This window comes from Macaca nemestrina, chromosome 19, assembly GCF_043159975.1.
Source record: "Macaca nemestrina isolate mMacNem1 chromosome 19, mMacNem.hap1, whole genome shotgun sequence".
Classification (NCBI taxonomy): domain Eukaryota; kingdom Metazoa; phylum Chordata; class Mammalia; order Primates; family Cercopithecidae; genus Macaca; species Macaca nemestrina.
In genome coordinates this window covers 7,498,388-7,519,768 of record NC_092143.1, presented here as the reverse complement: position 1 = coordinate 7,519,768, position 21,381 = coordinate 7,498,388, and the positions used below count along the sequence as shown (strand labels likewise).

The 21,381-nt window shown below is 36.1% G+C and overlaps 1 protein-coding gene across 6 annotated transcripts in view; it reads right to left on the bottom strand.

Annotated features, from left to right (window-relative positions):
* LOC105489347 (neuropilin and tolloid like 1) overlaps window positions 1-21,381 on the bottom strand; it is a 126,394-nt gene that overhangs the window by 6,570 nt on the left and 98,443 nt on the right. For all 6 annotated transcript variants that reach the window (XM_071085184.1, XM_071085182.1, XM_071085183.1 and 3 more), the window contains exons 8-10: window positions 8,017-8,130; window positions 1,504-2,062; window positions 456-530 (exon numbers count right to left, since the gene is read on the bottom strand). In XM_071085184.1, coding sequence (XP_070941285.1) covers window positions 470-530; window positions 1,504-2,062; window positions 8,017-8,130 — 734 coding nt within the window. In that variant the 3' untranslated portion in view covers window positions 456-469. The remainder of the gene's footprint in view (window positions 1-455; window positions 531-1,503; window positions 2,063-8,016; window positions 8,131-21,381) is intronic.

The window sequence follows — 21,381 nt, the reverse complement described above, 5'->3', positions numbered from 1 at the left end:
TTTAGTGTATGAATTTTGAGTAGAATGTTGCCAAATTACATAAAGTAGTTACCAGTTTTAAATATTAACTTCAGCTACACTGAGACTGAATATTCTATTTTCTTAGTTTGAAAACCTTGGGTTTTTTCTAGTATTTCTTTGGAGAAAGTTCATTAATTTTATTATCTGTACCTTAAAACATGTAAAATTGAGATGATTAATTTGATGTCCTTCTAAATTACATTTTAGTACAATTCTTGATGGTAAGAATAGTAAGATTTGTTTTAAAGGGACGTATCCTGAGAATCATCTCTCCTATAAACACTGAACCCATTGTATTTCTAATCATGAAATGTCATGAAACACATATCTCAAGAAATAATGGATAAATAGCACATTCCCTAAAAAACTACAAGACAGTTGCAACAAAACAGAATACGACAAAGTAGGAAAAGGAACCAAGGGCATCTGCTTACCTTGAATTTTCTTTTTAGACCCTAGTTGTGTTGTATTCAGATTCATGTTTGCTTAGAGACCCAATGAGGCAGAACCTGGAATGTTACGGCTATTTCATTCAACAAAGTACTATTTGCACAAAAAATATATGTATACAAATATTTACTCAAAAGCATTTTTAAAATTCAGAAAACTGTGGAAATAGACTTATGTCAGCATGCAAAACATATCAAACCAACTAAAGTATTTTAGGTTTTGAGACTGTATCATGAATGGAGAAAGTATGTCACAATGTATAAAATAAATGGAATGCTAGTAAACATGCAAAACGAAGTATAAGTTGACAAGATTTCAGAATTTAAAATAATTTTTCCTAAATTTAAGTATTTTTCTCAAAAATTTTACTCATTTTAAGGCTAATAATACAACACAGATAATATTGTATTTATAGTTAAAGGAAAATAAATCAAATGTTTCTACTGTTTCTAACAACATTTAAGTGTAAATGATGAATACACTGCACTATCCTATGCAATTTCTAATATAAACATTATGTAACATGTGAAAGACAAGTATTTTTGTGTTCCTACCAAAAATAAATACATTATATTGAAAAATATGTTACTTCAGGATTAAAATTGTTCATCAAGATGGGTGAGCCATCTTGGTAAGGCAATCGTTTTCAAATATCATTTCGTATCAAAATATATAAATACTGATGGGAGCAATGGTCACATGGAAGCAAGTTTGCATTATAAATCTATTATATATTAAAAGCCATAATTTTATAAAATAAATATGTGTATATGTTTAGAAATAAATAACGTATCTTTGGTCTCTGTGTGCACGTGTGTTCACACACATATACATATCCTGCACATGTATGAGGTTTAGGAGGAATACGGATAGCAGTGAAAAGGAAAAAGAAGAGGGGAACTATTGGAAAACTAGGGTTTAAATCATTAATTAAAGGGAAACTGAAATATGAAGACAAAATAGAAGACAATACTCTGGAAGTATTTCAGTCCTCAGGTTATAGTTGTCATCAAAAAATCTATTGATACTGACCGCTGGACGGCTTTATCGTGTCTGGACAGCCTGTGACTGGTGGTCGGCACCTCTTCGATTTCGTCTATGTCACAGGCATCTGCAGCATCTTGCGAGTAGTTGTGTTTCATGACAAGGATATTTCTTCTGTTCATGGGTGGGATGAGGGGTTTTCCTGGCTGCGTGGGCATCTCTGTCAAGATAGAAGCATCTCTTGTGCTGAGGTTACTGCGGCTGCCTTTAGTGCTGGACAGCTGTGATCCACAGTGATGGTCATGAATGCATTTGGAAGATGACCTCCGCAGTTTATGGTAATTTTCAAAGTCATCTGCCACATCTGCAAAGTCAGCTGTAGCTCCTGTCCCTCTGAGAGTGCATAACTCATAATGAGGAGGTTCAAATACCTCCTGGAAAACTGTCTGGTCAAAGTCTGATTTCCTTTGGACATACTTTTTACGAGGCTGTTTGATCTGTACGATGACAGAGATGATAATGAGGATGATCACGATGCAGGAAGTCACGCCAATGACAGTCCCACTGGTGTTGGTCAGCTGGTCCAGCAGGCTGGTCTTCCTCTTCTCTACGGGTTGGAGAGAGTGAAAACAACAAACGGACAAAACGAGAAGCAACACGGCAAAAATTAATATTATAGTCAAAATGTGCATTAAAACTTAAATAAAGCAGGCTGAGCACAGAATTTTGACGGGCTTGTAGTAGCTTAAGAAAATATTTAAAAATAAATACAAGGTCTCGTTTTTCACAAGAAAACCACTGAGCAGCCTTAAAAATAGCCCTCCCTCCCCATTGCCCAGCGTCTCAGCTTAAAATACACACAGACACTAATACAAACACACACACAGACACTAGCACAAACACACACACACACTCTCTATCCTCTACTATCTATCTATCTATCTATCTATCTATCTATCTATCTATCTATCTATCTATCTATCGTAGCTTAGGAAAATATTTAAAAATAAATACAAGGTCTCGTTTTTCACAAGAAAACTACTGAGCAGCCTTAAAAATGGCCCTCCCTCCCCATTGCCCAGCATCTCAGCTTAAAATACACACACACAGACACTAATACAAACACACACACAGACACTAACACAAACACACACTCTCTCTATCCTCTACTACTCTCTCTCTCTCTCTATCTATCGTAGCTTAGGAAAGTATTTAAAAATAAATACAAGGTCTCATTTTTCACAAAAAACACACTGACCAGTCTTAAAAATAGCCCCCCTCCCCATTGTCCAGCATCGCAGCTTAAAACACACACACACACACACACCCCTATCTATAAAGTAACAATAATATTCTGATACCACAGAAAAATTCAATTCAATCCGAAGACACACACTCATGGAATGATGGCATGGACTCTTTCCCAAACGAAATAATCACAACTGTTAGAAAATTATTTTAAAAACTCAACCAATCAAAGCCTGGTTTAATGAAACTCCAGAAATTGTCCTAACGGTGTACATCAAGTGGAGAGGTATTTATATAAACCAGTCTACTAAATGTCCTTAGGAACAGTGAGAGTCTGTGGCATTTGAGCCATGACTTGCTTCCTTCACTCTTGATTCACCATGATGGGAGCCCTCCTCAGGGAGGTGTGGAAAAGAACGCAGGGCACCCTCTCCCTGCAGCTCCCAGTTAAGTGAGTTATGGCATCTCCTTAGGAGGGGAAAGCTACCAGCATTTCTCAACCAGGTCCATGTTGGACATGCTTCTTTTCTGGCCTGAGTGGCTGAGATGTCTGGGGCTCCCGAGGTTCCTCCTCTGAGCCTCAACTTGGAGGTCAGGAGCTCAACACAAGGTGTCTCCAGTGGAGAATGCCAAGCCTGGATCATGCTTACCCAAGTTTGCTGACACAGGAGAGCTGCCTGGAGTGGCAAGTTGACAACACCACATGTTAGCAACCTCACCCAAGTACTCTGTGCATAAAGAGACCTGCGCCACTGTTCCTGCCCCCATCCAGAGCACTGGTGGAGAAGTTGTGCCCAGAAAGAGAGCAAGGCTACAAGTACAGAAAGGATTATAGCTTCCCCTAAATAAAGTTAGTTTATTTGAAATGGTGTGTGGAGAAACTCAAGCCTAACGATAATTTCAAAAACTATGGAGATTTTGTGATATGCACAGGCTTCTAGACATTCTAAGGTTTGTCTTATTGCTCTAAAGACACTAACTGCCTCTTAGTGTTTTAAGAGGGCCTGGTTGATACTTGGATGGGAGACCACCTGGGAATATCTGGCGCTTTATGCACTTAAGAGGCAGTATGCAATTAAGAGACCGTTAGTGTCTTAAGAGCAATAACACGAACCTTGGGACATCGATAAGTTTAACAGAACAAGCTAAGAGAGTAACAGCTAACGAGAGTCCTCCTGGGTTATAACAACTCACAAAAGCAAGACTCAAGGACTACCTTTGCAATTAATTAAATTTAATTGACCAGACTGTTGAACAGTTTATGATCTTGGGCACTGTCGAAAGCAGTAGAGCAATCAGTCGACAATCGGTGGAGACTAACAACTGGCTGCTATACAAACAGAGGTGATAGCTAAATAGAGAGAACAGGAAATGAGAGAGGCACAGAGAGCCCTGCTAAAACCGTGCTGCCCAAGGCTGCTGGTGCGAAGCCCAAGGCAGTGGCCTCTGTGGGGCAGCATCAGAGGCTTCACTAAAATGGTCTGGCCAAGTCTCCATTTAGAAACAAACAAGAAAACTACAAGTCCTGGGAGGAAGAAGTTAGTATTCAGAGATGCTACTAACATGTGATTTTCAACACAATGGTGTAAGGCATGTAAAGAAACAGTAAAGCAAAGCGTATATATAGGAAAAAAGAAAAAGCAGGCAACAAAAGGACCCTTTGGGGAGCCAGATATCAGAGTTGACAAAGATTTCAAAGCAGCTATAATCAGTATGTCTGAGGAACTAAAGCAAACTAAGATTGAAGAAGCTCAAGAAAATGAGGACAATGCTCATCAAATAGAGAATATTAATAAAGACATATAAATCATACAAAAAGGGAAGGTCTGGAATTGAACAGTGCAATTACTAACATGATAATTTCCTGAAGCCTCAACAGTACATTTCAGCTGGAAAAAGAAAGTATCAGCTAACTTTATAAAGACAGAGGCATGAGAATAGTGCAATAGGAATATGAGTTTCAAAACAAGAAGGCAGAAAAATAACAGCCTCAGGAGAAAAAAAAAAAGTGTGGCAAATCAACAAGCACACTAACGTAATGTAATGGGTGTATAAGAAACAAAGGAGAGATGGAAAGTAACAGGAAAAAGAACAACAAAAAACCTAGAGGAGTTAAAACTTCCCAAACTTAATTAGAAAACCCACATCCAAGTTCAACAAACTTCAAATAGGATAAATGCAGAGATCCACGCAAAGACATATGACTATGAAAACATTAAAAAAAAAATAAAACATCTTGAAAGCAATAGAGAAAGAAAACCTCATCACAGAAAGGAGCCTCCATCAAATTAACAGCTGAGTCATCATCAGTGGAGGCCAGAAGGCAACATGATGACACATGCAGTGCTGCAAGCAACAGCAACACAAAACAAAACCAAACAACAACAACAACAAAACCTCAACAGAAACCTGTCAACCAAAAACCCATTATCCAGCAAACCTACCTTCACAAATGAAAGACATTGTAAGACCGGCAAAAATGAAGATAATTCAATGATAAAAGAGCTTCCTTAAAATAAATATTGAAGACAGTTCATGTTGAAAACAAGTGAGTTCAGACAGTAACTCAAATCCACACGAAAAAATTGAACAGATAATAAACAGGTAAGTAAATAAGGTCTATAACAGTGATTATGTAAATAATTGCAAAGGATAGTAGAGTGGCATATTTCTTCTGCAGTCTTCACTTAACTTTTTAAAAAAGCAATGTTCTATGTATATAATCGTAATGCTGAACTATAACTTACATAAATGCAATATATTTGGTGACAATACAGTGTAAAAAAGGTGGGAGCTAAAATGTTATTGGGTAAGGAAATGACACCAGGGTAACGCATATCTAGAAAAACAAATGAAGAGAACCAGAAATAGTACATCAGAAGGATTATATAAAAAGTTACACTAATATACTTGCTGTCCTTTCTTCTCCCAACCACTTTAAAAGACATACAGTTATATAAAGTAATAATTAGTGCAATGTATTGTTGGGTTTGTAATGTTTAAAATGTAATATGTACAAATATAATTAGAACGTTTAAAAATGTAATATGTACAAATATAATTGGAAAAGGGAAGAGAGAATATAGGAAGAACGTTTCTATGTCTCACTATAATTTAGTATAATCTAAAATACATTCTGGGAAGCTAAGTTGTATGTTTTAAGTCCTAAAGCAACTAAGAAAGGAAAAAAATGCATTAAAAACTCTAAAATAATTAAAATGTTGCACTAGAATACACTAACTTAATGCAGCAGAAGAAAGCAATAAAAGAAGGAAAAGAAAAAAAATGAGACATTTAGAAACAAAAAGTATAATGGAATACATGAAGTCCAACTATATCAATGACAGTACTAAATGTGAATGGATTAAACAACCCAATGAAAAGGCAAAGATTCTCAGACTGGATAAAAAATAAGATACAAATATAGACTGTCTACAAAAGAAACACTTTATATTCAAACATGCAGACAGACTGAAAGTAAAAACGTGGAAAAGAAGAATGGAAACCAAACCATAAGAAAGATGTAGTGGCTATACTAATGTCAGACAAAATATAACTCAAGACAAAAAAACTGTACTAAACTCCAGAAGATTGTTTTGTAGTGATAAAAGGGTGATGAGGAAGATACAACAATTACACACATACATGAGGTTAGCAACCAAGCTTCAAATTACATGAGAGAAAATTTTACAGAAGTGAAGAGAGAAGTAGATAATTCAACTATGATAGCTGAAGAATTTAACACCCACTTACAATAATGGACAAAACACAGCAGAAAATCAAAGGCAAACAGAAGACTTGAACAATGCTGTAAGCCTACCAGACATAACAGGCATCTATACAACATTTCACTCAACAACAGCAAATAGATATTCTTTTCAAGGGCACATGGGACAAACTTTAGGCTACACAACATTCTTGCCATCGGCGTAACCTCCATAAATTAGAAACGACTGCAATTACAAAAAGTTTTTCTCCTATCACAAGAGAATGAATTAAAGGTTAAACGAATCATTTTTCTTTCTGAAAAAAATAAATATGGACTTTCATAATGCACATCCATTCACATGTGTTGATTGCCATCTCATGTGAAATATTTCTTACATACATGGGACCACATTTACATAGGCCAAACAAAGCCAATGGTGACTACGAATTATTAACAGGTCTGCAGTAAGATCACTTAGAAAGTAAATTTCTGGCCGGGCGCGGAGGCTCACACCTGTAATCCCAACACTTTGGGAGGCTGAGGCGGGTGGATCACGAGGTCAGGAGATCGAGACCATCCTGGCTAACACGGTGAAACCATGTCTCTACCAAAAATGCAAAAAACTAGCCGGGCATGGTGGCGGGCACCTGTAGTCCCAGCTACTCGGGAGGCTGAGGCAGCAGAATGGCATGAACCCGGGAGGCAGAGCTTGCAGTGAGCCCAGATGACGCCACTGCACTCCAGCCTGGGTGACAGAGCCAGACTCCGTCAAATAAATAAATAAATAAATTTCTAATCCATTCAAAAGTAGACAGGAAAGTAATCAACAGCAAAAGTGTTGATGGTGTAACCGCCTTTCCTACTGACTGTATGAAGCAATGAATACTGTGGTATTACTTCTTTACTTCTATGAACAGAAGGCATTTCGTACATAATACTGGACTTCAAGCATGAAAGAGTTATTTGCATATCTTCTTTTGTCAATTGTTTAATACTGGATCTCAGTAAAACACTTTATATGGCAGTTTCATCGTTTCATCTTAACTAAAATGTGCAACATCCGTAATCCTTTGTGTATAGACAAGGGAAGGAGGCAAGGGCATTGGGAGCTATGTTCATGGGAAAGGAAGAAAAGCATTTTCGTAGCAAAACTGAAGTGAAGTAGCTGGAAGTAACTGAAAGTACAAATGCTAGTTCAATATATTTTATCTCTTGAGTACGTACACAAAGTCCAATCAAGACAAACTAGAATGAATGACAGGTGTGGCCACAAGCAGACGGTATCACACATGATAGGAAAGTAGTGTGCTCCCCTGAAAGCTCCCGTTTTCAGAGCTCTGCAGGGTCTAATGAGGTGATGTCTTTAATTAGAATTCAAGTGCTAAGGATAGTCCACTGTGCGCTAATGAATAACGAAACATCTGGACACGGTATGAGTAAAGGGTAAGAAAAATGCTTACAAATCGACTGTAAGACATGCAGTGCTCATAAAAGGCACTATATACTCTTATTTTAAAGACTGTCTGACTGATATATATATATATAAACTTCTACCCCACTCCACAGGGAGGAAATTTTTTCAGATTTCAGGGACTAATCATTACCTTTACAGTGATTTTCATCCCAAGGATACACACAGTTCTGGAGTCCATTGCAGACCAAAGTGTTATTAATACACATGTTACTATGGCAGAAGAATGTATTGCCTTCACAAGGAGCTAAAAACAAGACGAACAAGACAAAGGAAGAAAGTTATAACTGATATTCAGTGGTAAATCACTCATATTACAAATCCAAAAATAAAAAGATTAGAATAATTTACCACGAACTGAGATAAATGATCTGTCATGAGATGTTCAGAAATGGTGCCGTAATGTTAATTATTTCTTGTGTTACTAACAGTGCTGGCAATCCTCTAGAGAGGCTCAGCTTATAAAAATGCCATAGGGTATTTTCCATCATTAAAATGAAGTACATTATCCACATTTTTTTAAGTAGGCATATTTATTTAGCAAACCTGAAGCATCTACCAGGTGCATAAATTATACTTTATACTAAATTAAGAATGTATAAATCTAGTTTTACTGTGCAAAAACACCTAATAGAAATTTTTAAATAATTTTGAAAAATATATACTTACCAAGTACTAATGAATAAAATATACTAAAGCAAACCCTGTAACATTACTTAAGAATATGAAAAAAAAAAAATGCCATGGAAATTCAGAATCATGAACAAATTAATCCTGAACAACACAAAACATATATTATGCTTATTACATTTAATATACATGGTGATAAAATTAGCTTACTATGCACGTATTTTATACATTCTAGTGATTCGATATACAATGATCATTATCTCCAGATTACAATGCACACTGAAGGAACTGGGAGGTAAAATATGAACTTCAAGCAGGTACAAAATACGGCTAAATAATGATGAGAAAACAGGAGTTGAATAAAGCAATGTAAAATGTTAGATATGATTTCAACATGAGGAAAAATACATTTATTTCATTATTAGAGTGACAGAATATTTTAAGTGTGCTCAGTCTTTACAGTAATATTGCATTGTGGATGTTTGCTTACAGAAAGTGCTTTTAAAAGCTAACTTTTGATTTTACCTTTGTATTCACTCCACGTATCAGACAAAATGCAATTTTAGTGTTTCTTTTTTCAATAAAGGCTCTACAATCCTTTTAAGGACAGACATTCTAGCAAAATCTATTGCACACAAAACACATTAATTTCCAATGATTAATAAGTGAAGACACATTAATGATCAGTACTATTTAGACACTGAAGTCATGTTATAATGAGCTTTTCACTTTCAAAACTGCATATTACGTAAGTTTTAGAGTTAGCTTCTTTACTACGTTTGCTACGCTAATCACAACTGTCAAAACAATATTTTGCAATTTAATATACATAAGGCAACTTACTATATTTTAATACTCCCAGAAATCCTTAAAAAACAAAACAAAACAAAACAAAACCACTCAAATTCTGAAAACCAAAAGCAAGGCAAAGAAATAGCTAGTTCAAGCAATGGGATACTTCCTGGTTCTTCATCCCCTACCTCCTCCCACAACCCAAAACAGTTACCTCTCTGTTCATTTTGACTTCATGTTCCCGGTTAAAGAGTAAAAAGCATGTAACAGTAATTTTGGAAAACGAAAATTAGAGTAGAAAATAGGTAGTAGTCATTTTGTAAAATAAAGTATCAGGCTTAACACTGTATTTTGCTAATGATGTGTTAAGTACTGTTCTGTATAAACCTTTCATAATGTAAAATTTAACAATCCAGTGTATTATTGTAAAAACCTGCTCTTTAGTAAGCAACTAAATTTGAATTTCTGTAGCCGACTATAATGGCTTCTGCAGAATTGGTAAGTTCTGTTAATTAGATAGTCAATGTTGCCAAAATTTGTACACAGTGTATTAAGGAGATTTTGGAAAATTTTCTATTAGAATGGCTGCAAACTGCTTTTGTAAAAATGAGTAGAATACTTATTATCTAACAAATTGTAGTATACATTTTGAAAGAATACCCATCAAGTAAGAAATACCTTTAAAAATTACATATTTACTGACCTATTAGTTGGAAAAATTATTATAATAATTATTAAATAGGATGGGTTAGTTTAAAAATTTAAACATACAAATAAAAATAACATTGCATTCTGGTAATCGAGTGAAGTGCATTAGTATGTTGTTAAGGGCACTGAAATTTGAATTCCAAATAATCCAAACGGGATTGTGTTTGTTTCTGCTGCTTAGTAGTTGTGAAACTTTCAATGTTCCAGGATCAGTTATTAAATATTAGTGGTTTTACCGAGAATGCAATAGGTAATCCAGGAATGTCAATAAATCACATTTTAACATGCTTTTATGCATTAAATAATTATGCAAATATGCCAGTTAATTGGGAGTTAGCCTCCCTTTTGTTTGTGGTGTATTTTTTTCTTTTCTTTTCTTTTTTGTTATCCTAGGTATTTCTCCATGTATTTTCTTCCTTACTTTTGCTAATAGTTACAGAATTGCTGTGCAATGAAAAATAAAAACAAGTAAGCAAATCCTGATACGGTTAAGAAGCAATGTAGAGGCTGGGCATGGTGGCTCACGCCTGTAACCCCAGCACTTACTGACGCTGAATATTTCTCTCAGCAATGCGTAAATGCAATGATGCATTAAAGACTCTCATTTCTCTCCTGGTTAAGAACTACAATAGCACCAATAGACCAAATCAAGCCTACATTCTCATTGCTCTTTCAAAGACTTGTGTGCACTCGGTCCACCAACACGTGTAGCCCCTTGCTCCCAGCACACTCCTGACACATCCGGCACCATGTCCACACAGCACTCCCTTCGTTTACCTGCCCCAGATACCCCTTCTCCACTCTGCCATCCAAATCACATCAGAACCCTATGATCTATAGTCTTAAAATATTATTCCAATCTATCAGAAAATTTAGCTGTTCCTTAAGTCCTATTTCACATGTAATTTTTAAAAGTTTTAAGAGTGTATTTTATCATCTTTTTTGTATATATTTGAGGCTTGTGACCATGCTTTTTTTTTTTTTAAATTAACATTTATGTTTAATCTCTCATAATGGCTTAAGTTTACTAGGCTTGTAGTAAATAATAGATGTTTTAACTGATTAATATTACTTAGCAAAGGGTTAACTCTGACTGGGCTGCATACCTTAGTATATTCCAGAGAGCAGAAGACTCTAACAAATGTGTTTATTGGTTGAGAACTAATCTTCAAGGCCACGGTCTTCCAATCAAGGCCAACGTCTTCCAGTCAAGGCCACGGTCTTCCAGTCAAGGCCATGGTCTTCCAGTCAAGGCCACAGTCTTCAGTCAAGGCCACGGTCTTCCAATCAAGGCCATGGTCTTCCAATCATGGCCACGGTCTTCTGATCAAGGTCAGGGTCTTCTGATCAAGGCCACAGTCTTCCAGTCAAGGCCATAGTCTTCCAATGCAGCATGTAGTGATTACAGGCAGCATGTATTCTCAGAAATTTAACTCAGCATCATATCTTTGCTTCTTTTACTATTTCTGACAAAGCACATATTCCTCGACCAATTTACAGAAGACTTATTCTACTTATGAGGTTCAATACTCATCATTTAAGCTGTTGTCTCTTATAAACCAGCTGCTTTATTCCCTAGTGATTTAAAGGAAACTCAATATTTATTTATAATAAAGCGGCAGCCAAAGAAGTAACACTCCAAATGCCAAGTACCTCACACAATTTCCAGGGTCACAAGAGTGGACACACAACTTTATATTTGTTTCTATCAGAATAGCAAATAGAGCTTCATATTGATGTTAAAACACTATGAACATAGATGGAACAATTTGCTATTGCTTTTTGTCACTGAACTATTTGAAAGTGTATTTAGACATGAGACCTTCCAACTAATTTGATTTCACTTTATTGGGTTTATTGACATCATCATTTCATCATTCAGATCTAACAATCCAAAGATGGAAACTGATTTCTGTTAATGAAGTAAAATATTCTAGTCAGCCAGAATAATGTCATATGTATAAGCATATCATTGCTCTTGATGTAAAACATTCACATAGAAAGGAGACACTACAACACTTCAAAATGAATCCTTCTTCACTGTTTCCTCCTCCCACATACACCAATACCTATGCATCTGTGCAGAGCATTCATTTTTGGCTGTGCAACAGACTGTAGATTAAACAAAACTTAGAGAGAACTTCTCCAGACACATCAGCTTGGGATTGAAGAGTCCTGCTAACAGGACAGAGGGCCCAGCTGTGATTTAGGCTGTCAGGAGTGATAATCCTTAAGGACAGATTGCTTCCTCCCTGAGCAAAAGCAGGTTTAGAGAAGAGTCCCTTGCAGCCTGGCCACCTGGTCTCTGACTCCCAGGGTTGCCTCTTTCACACTCTTTGCCTTTGAGCTGATTAACCTGTAAGTTGCTCAGTTACCACATCTGTAAAGTGGGGATAAAGACAATGCTTACCCGAGTGATTTAATTATGCACAGAATGCAGTATAGTGTCAGCGGCATGGATGAAAACATTACAAGATGGAATTGTAAAGCGTTTAAGGAGAGTATTGCACAGAGGCTGTGGAGTCAATATGTCTGATTTTCCAAAGTGAGTTATGTGATCTTGAGCAAATTCACTAACTTTTTCAGTTTCTGTTTACATCTATATAATGGGGAGAATTATAACTATTACATAAAGTTGTAAGAATTAAATGTGATAGATCTTTAAAAACCATAACAGATACTGTCATATGGTGTATGATAAAAGAATGTTACCTGTTCTTGAACTACCACAGTTACCAAAACAAAAGCAAATGAAACAAAACAAAAAACTTAAAATGTATAAAAAGTATATTTGGAAAATCATAAGTTTGCATGAAAAATACAAAATGTTAATCAAAAAAAGTCAATTTTCTCTTTCAGATTTTTATATCAGGAAAATAGTTTAAACATCTTTGCTATATTGTTTCATTACTCTTCCTTTTAAACCCTCATCTATTCCCATTGTTACCACAAGGTGGCGAACTTACATCAGACTTTAGTTAAAGAGCATTTTACTCCCTCATGGGGATGACTAAAATAAACCATGAAAGCACCAGGAATGACACCTAAACCTATACATTACTAATTCTTTAAATAAACAAATTATTTAGCAGGGGACAACAAGTCTCTTACATATTTGAGTCATGTAGGAGAAGATAAAATACAGCCACAACACTCAAAATAAACGAGGTTTTACATAATGTATTTAATAAAGAAGCATAGAACACATATTTTTAATGTGAAAGGTCTAGTCATAGATGTACCTCCGATTTTAATGTTTATCTCATGTGGATAAACACTGCTTAAATTTTGTAACTTAAAGGTTTTTAATTTATAATAGCTACTTTAGTGTAGAAGTCACTAAGCTTATTCTATTAGAATTGTTTATTTCGTTTTTTTTTCTTTTTGAAATCCAGAAATCCACTAAATACTATTCAAGAAATATTAAAACTAATTGAAATAAAAACAGGCAGATTTCTTTGAAACAGTGATATTTCAACTATCCATGTTTTATGGTTAATAAAACTATCATTGGTAATTTGTTCAACGTCAAATAAGTCATCATATTACATCATGAAAAATGGGAAAACAAAATGATCCTTAATCATATTCCCCTAAAGACTCATTACACCACTGGACCCCATGTTTCTTGGACTTAGGGTCTGGTTCTCTTCACCTCCCCTCCACAGTCCACTCATCTTGTTCTCTTCAGACATTCTTGCTGCTTGATTTCCTCAAATTATTTTAACGTCTTTAATTTTGAGCTTTGTCTAAAGCTCACCCAGCTCTATGCTGGCCTGTGTAGGCATAGCCACAGTCTCTCTCACACACAGAGTCACACAAACTCATATACCACACACTCTCGAACACAGACACCACTCACAGACACACACATACCACTCAAACACACACTCACACCACACAGCCACAGTCACACCTCTGGGTCTTTTACTTCGGCTCTTTATTAATTCTTCATCATTCCCTGATCTTTAGTTTGAATGGAAATGCTCAGACGTGTGGAAAAGCAGCTGGGGGAGGAAACAGCTTGGAGTATGTATTAGTCCGTTTTCAGGCTGCTGTGAATACCCAAGACTAGGTAATTTATAAAGAAAAGGGTTTAATTGACTCACAGTTCCACATGACTAGGGAGGCCTCAGGAAACTTACAATGCCTTCATGTTGGAAGGCAAAACAGGCACTTCTCACATGGTGGCAGGAGAGAGAAGTGACAATCAGCGAAGGGGGAAGCCCCTTATAAAACCACCAGATCTCATGAGAACTCACTATCAGGTGAACAGCATGGAGGGAAACTGTCTCCATGATTCAATTATCTCCACCTGGTCCAGCCCTTGACACGTGGGGCTTATTAACATTCAAGGTGAGATTTGGATGGGGACACAGAGCCAAACCATATCAGAGTATATTTACATCTTCTTGCTTTATTTCTCAGGTTCAACTTTTGTCAGCCTTGAAGATTTGCTAAAACTTACTTTTTAAAATTAAAACTTCTGACCCTCGGGATGGTCTAGAATCTATTACTCTGTTTCGTGAGGGATGGAGGCAAAGCTTAACACTAATGTGAATATGTAAATATGACACATATCAACATTCTATAGTTAGGTCATGAATTCACACTGAAGAGCAAAATCTAGCATACTTACTTTTGTTACTAATGTTTATCAGTTCAGCTAACCAAGGTGATTTTCCCCCCGCCTTCTCAGGCCACTATGCTAGTGCCTTACAGACCCCTGTAACTGGGCCCCCTGAGGCTGTCACAGGTCCCTCATTTCCTCTGTCGTCTCTCTGGGCGATTTTCATCAGACGCAGAGCCCACACTAACGAGGGGGCTTAACCCCTACCTCTGACTACTATGTGAGATCCAGACTTACTCTGAACATTGAAATTCCTACTTAACATCTCCATTTGGAACTGTAATTACCATCCCAAACAGAATATGGCTGACGGGCTTAAGCAAAACGATTATCACCTTACTCCTCTTATCCACATTTTCCCCTTTAATTCTCACCTCCCACACCTTCCTGGCATTGACAAACGGCACGACCATCCCCTCAGGTGTTCAGGCTAATGACTCAAGACCATCCTTGGGTCCTTTCTCCCCCGGATACCGTTGAGCCAGTGGCCATCTCTTGGGTGACTCTGTCTCAATACAAAGCTCTTGTTCAGGTCTCCACTGCTGTGAAGGAGCCAGGCCCCCATTCACTGACAGCAATCTTACATGGGGTTCAGGGACACAGAAGCCATGGGGACCTTGGCCATTTGAAAGTGTAAATCAGGCCGCATTTCACTTTGTTGAAGACACCCCAAAACACTTTCCAATAATGCTAGACTAATGTCCAAGCTCCTTGTACCCTAGTACACAGCAAGTGATTTATATTCTCACAGCCTCTGCTCACCCTAAACATTTATAAAATTCTTCCTCCACTCAGATGTCACCCACCATAACTAGCAGGTCACCATGTCCTCATCCTTCCCACCACATCACCCATGTTTGTTTTCTCACAATAGATACTAGGGTGTGGGCTAATCCCTTTGAGTTAACTCACCTGTGCCTTGTTGCTTCCTCTTAAAAGTCTGGCAACCAGCTGTACCACTTTGTAGATGCTTCATAAATACTTGGTGACAGACTATATATCAGAATAAAAATTCTTTTTTTTTTTTTAATTGGAGATGAAGTCTCCTCTGTCACCCAGGCCGGAGTGAAGTGGCACAATCTCAGCTCACTGCAAACCCTGCTGCCTGGGTTCAAGCAATTCTTCTGTCTCAGTCTCCTGAGTAGCTGGGATTACAGGCGCCTGTCACTGTGCCTGGCTAATTTTTGTATTTTCAGTAGAGCTGGGGTTTCATCATCTTGCTTAGGCTGGTCTTGAACTTCCGGCCTCATGATCCACCCACCTTGGCCTCCCAAAGTGCTGAGATTACAGAAGTAAGCCACAGCGCCCGGACAGAATAAAAACTATTTAAGCAACACAATGAATATTAAATGCCATCTTCTCATTAATGTCTGACAATGATTTTAATTTTTAAATAACAGCAAAACTTTAAAAAATAAACTTGAAAGAAAATAAAACTAGAGATATCAATTATGAGTAATCAACTGAAGATGCAAATTTTGAAAACCTTCAAAAATGTCATTAAAAATATATAGCTTGGCTGGGCACAGTGGCTAACACCTGCAATACCAGCACTTCAGGAGGCTGAGGTGGGTGGGTCATTTGAGGTCAGGAGTTCAAGACCAGCTTGGCCAACACAGTGAGATCCCAACTCGATTAAAAACAAAAATTAGCTGGGCGTGGTGGTGCATGTCTGTAATCCCAGCTACTCAGGAGGCTGAGGTGGGAGAATTGCTTGAACTCAGGAGGTGGAGGTTGCAGTGAGCAGAGATTGTGCCACTGCCCTTCAGCCTGGGTGACAGAGTGAGACTCAGTCTCAGAAGAAAAAAAAAATATATATATATATATATATATGTGTGTGTGTGTGTGTGTGTGTGTGTGTGTAGCTTGCTACTAATTATCATTTTTAATTGTGGTTAATTACACAAACAAAAATATTAAAAATATATAAAATATATTTGGCCATCAGAACTTCCCACAATTTTTTTTTTCCAGAACAAATGGAAAAATTTCCCTTGTCACCACATTGAAACTTAAAATGGCCCATAGGCTATGCAATTAGAGGAAATGACATTTTACTTGAAAAATGGTGACCAGACTTGAGGCCAGAAATAGATTTGTGTATCTTTTTTTCATGTCCTTTATCATCTTCATAGTTATTTTGAAAAATCAGTATCTGTTTTCAAAACTCTCTGTTCCAATATGACTAAGTTATACTTTGAAAATATCCAGTATTATGAAGATGTACATATATTAATCTGTTTTTGTACAAGAAATTCTGTTCATAAATTTCAATTCGATCTCACACATATTTATGAGATTCCTCCCCAATCTTTGTGCTAAAATTACATATTCTTACTGTTCTGAAAGATATTATATTAAGAAACACATCTTCATTGGAAACTTACATTCCATATATACAAACTCTTTCCTTTTATGTGGGGTGAACCACATCATAATTTATCCATTATTTTATCATCCCTAGACATTATTACATAATATTTTTATACTTCCATTATGTCTGCCTTGATTCGGCCTCACAGTGATCTCTTCAATGTGTGTAGTTAGGCATTACAATTACGATAAGGAAGGCATTAAATTTCTTTGGCGTCTGCATGCTGATTACTATTAGGCCCTGCACATGTGGGCTAGAGTTGGTTTTCATGATACATACATGTCAGTAGCAGTTGGCTAGTTTAGACACACTATTCTTTTATAAAGGTACAATACTTGCTCTCATTGAACATGCCAAGTCCCAAAAAAGCGGCCTGCAATAAACGAAGATGAGAACCATACCTAAACACATCACCATGACTCAAACTTAAAAATCTGCTCGTTCAGAGGCTATCAATTAAAAGTAATAATTTTCTATTTCCATATAACAAACATATGCTGTGTATTTTCAGGGGCAGACATAAACTATAATAGTTGTAAAGCTAGAATCAGAGAGATTAATATATATTATTTCCAAGGATTCTATTAAAAATTACAGGAAATTTCCTGCCTTTATTCTTGTCCAAGTGATTCCTTGTAGACCCACACACTTTATTTAAAAAAATTATTCTAACTGGTTCAATGAAAGTTCTGCAGTATTTTCTGAATAGGCAAAGAAGCAAAATTATTTAAGATACTTGTTTCAGTCAAATTACTTAAGAAAATTAACTTTAAATTTTAAGTATTTCATCAAACTACGTGTCTATACACATAATACTTTTTCAATGATTTAAGTAACCATATCGGTAATAAAAGTCCATCAATAATTCATTTCAAATATTAGAATACTTTTGACAGTGTTTTCTTTATGGTACAATCAAACTCAATCAAAAGCTTTAAAAAAAACAGGAAGGAAGGGAGGTAAGAGGAGGTAAGAAAGGAAGGGAGGGAGGGAGGGAGGGAGGAGGGAGGGAGGGAGGGAGGAAGGAAGGAAGGAAGGAAGGGAGGAAGGAAGGGAAAGGAAAGGAAAGGAAAGAAATGAGGGAGGAAAGGAGAGTTGGCTTCTGGCAGATTACACAATTTTATTTCATTTTCCTTTGCTCAATAGCCTCACTGTATTTGAAAGTGTTAACTACCCAAGTTTCAGTACGTTGTTACTTCACTAACAGATACAATACTAGTCACCTTCTGCCGACCATTTGCTATTTTCCAGACATACACTGTGAACTTTCAGCTGCCCTGTGGTATTTTCTCTGTTTTACAGAAAGGAAACTGAGGATTAAAGTCCAGGCATCACACATAAGAAAGTGGCAGAACTGACGGACACTGAAGACGTGCTCTTACACATTGTAATTCCATCTCAGATCTTTTCCAAAAGCAAAATAATTTTCTGAAATGGCTAATTTGTGATTCTGTTTCTAAAAATGTTTATCATTTATTTTAAAATTTCAAACCCATCTATACTTGCCCAAAGTTATATTCATATCTTTAGGATACAGTAACTTTTTAAGTTTTTCTATAGTAATAAAATATTTAATTTAAAAATAAATTCTTTATATAAAAGAATACTTACGCAATAGCAAGGTGTGAAGGCAGACTTGTGTTAAGATATATCTTTTGATATATCAGTTGATATTGTATACCTTTGGTTTTAAAGTCAACTTAATTACTGCTTTCAGAATTTCAGTTAAAGACTCCATCAGCTTAATATAAACAAGCAAAAAAACCACAGAAATACAAATTCTTATTGCGGTCAAATAAATAATGGCTCTCCAAGTTGTCCACATCTTAGTCCCACATCCTGTGAATGTTACTTTATATGGAAAAAGGGATTTCGCAGGTGTGATTAAGGATTTCAAAATGAGGAATTATTCTGGATTATCCAGTTGAGCCCAATGCAGTAACAACTAAAGACAGGTAGAGACTGAAGGAACAGAGATGATGTAACAGCAAATCGTAAAGACACATGAAGATGCTACACCAGTGGCTCTGACAAAGGAGAAGTGCTAGGAGCCAAGAAATCCTGCTCTAGAAACGGGAAAAGGAAGGAAATGTATTTTACAATGGAGCCTCTTACTGGGCAGCAGCCTTGCTGACATCCTGGTCTCAGCCTAGTAAAACCTGTTTTAGGAATCTGACCTCCAGAAGTGTAAGATAATAGAGCTGTGTTATCTGATGCTTCTAAACGTACGTTAATTGGTTACAGCAGCAATGGGAAACTAATATGCTCATCTAGACCACGTAGCAGATTTCTCAGGCATTTGACTTCGACTAACCAGCCTTCTGCCAAACTGGCCGTCGCTGCACAGCACAGCAACCAGGGACAGGAGAGGGCAGTGATGAGAAAAGTAAAGATGAGACCGCTGATGGAGAGTGGCGGTTTCCAGCCAGGATACCCTGACAACTCGTATCATAATTAGTCCTGGGATGAATCTAAGGCTGCATTTTTCTAATTATCATCTGTCTTTAAGTTATTAAAGTGAATTCAAGGGTGTATGCACTCATATCGAGGGGAGAAAAGGGTCAATACTATATCTGGTGTTCTAAGATCCTGCAAAATTGCAGGTTTACCATCAGGATCTGTCATGCAGTCAGTCAGTCATCAGTTGAATGTCTCTCAGAAGATAAATGGTGGAGAAATTCTATTACAGAGCAGAGTTATTATTTAGTCTGAAAACTAAGTAATAGCTTTGTAAAAAAGTGTTTACCAAACCAATACATATATATTTTAGAAAAATTAGAAAATACAGGCAAAAAATGTCACCACCCAAATACAACCATCAATATCTTAATCCCATTGTCTTTTACATATATGTATTACATATATAATAAATGACATGTATTAAATGTTTATCCCATGTAGTTACAAGAGTATAAATGTAATGTACAAGTGTTCGCTACTTGCTTCTAACATCTTGCTTCTTAACATAGTACGTCAGTATCAATCTACCACATCTTAATAAAGAGGACATTCCCAGAACCATTTGACCAATCTACTTAAGCATTTTTCCACGCTTATAAATATGCACTCATCAGCAGTATGTATTCCTAGAGGTTAATATTTCTGATTCCAAGGTGATATTCTATCTTTGTTCCCTATTTTGGAATTCTGACATATAGTGCTAAATTGTCCTTCAGGAAACATTTTGTTTCCTATAAGCAGTGCATAAGCTTTTATTTCAAGATTCCATCTCTAACATGACTTCATGTTTTTAACATTTTGATAGATGAAAATGATGTCTCATTAAATTTTAAATTTATATATTTGTTTACTAATATGTTTACATGTTTGCTTCTTATGCTTACAGGACATTTATGCTTCTCTTATGAATTAGTTATACACATTTTGGCCCCATTTTCTATTAGAATGCTTATCTTTTTCTTATTTTTGAATATAATCATTATTTTTTATAAGATACAAGTATGTACCTACTGCCTGTTGTTTATCTTACCAATTATTCTCCAGGTCAACTCTTCCATATTTATTTTGATTATGATGTTTCTATATTAATAAATATTTGAAATTTATGTATGTTTGAATCTGGTGATTTTTTTAATCCATAGTGTGCTTTATTTTAGGAAGACCTGCCAATATATGACACACATTCAGCAATTTTTTCAGCATATGTTGTGCATTGTTTATATTTAAATCTGTACAATCTGGTATTTATGCTACTATATGACATACATACATAAATATTTTCTATATTAGTAAAGTGGTCTTAATCTTTTTAATACACATCAATTCACAAGGTGGTGGCATTAAGATTTATAGTAAGACTTCAATTTACACTTTGGCCCAAGGTATGATTGGTAACACTGCTTTCTCCAGTACATAACATTTTCTTTTCGTGGGGAAATATATAGTGAATAAAATGTCTTTTGGTCTTAGTATTTACGCCAAACTTGTAAATGGTGTTTGGCCTTGCTTATTCTAGAGGAAAAATGAAACACTGTTGTGAAATATTAAGTGAGAGGATTTACATTTTTGACTTCCTCTTCGCTTTCTTTAAAATAATTCTAAATTAGAAAATGTGTTAATTCATTTTTCCATAACTAACAAAGTTATTTAAAGTCATCCCATTTAAATCTGAAAGAAGTTAAAAAGGATTAAAGTAAGTTGGTTAATTTGAAGATACTTTGGTGTATAATCTCAGAGTGTTACTGAGTTATAATCTATATTTTTTTCCCTTAGGAGCCATTAAATTTAGTTACTGAGATTATATGACAATTTTACTTAGTTATTACAAAATTAAGAATTTGCATTATCCAAGGCAGAATGCAAACTGTGTGAACAAGAGGCAGATGGCAGGCTATATCTTTTTC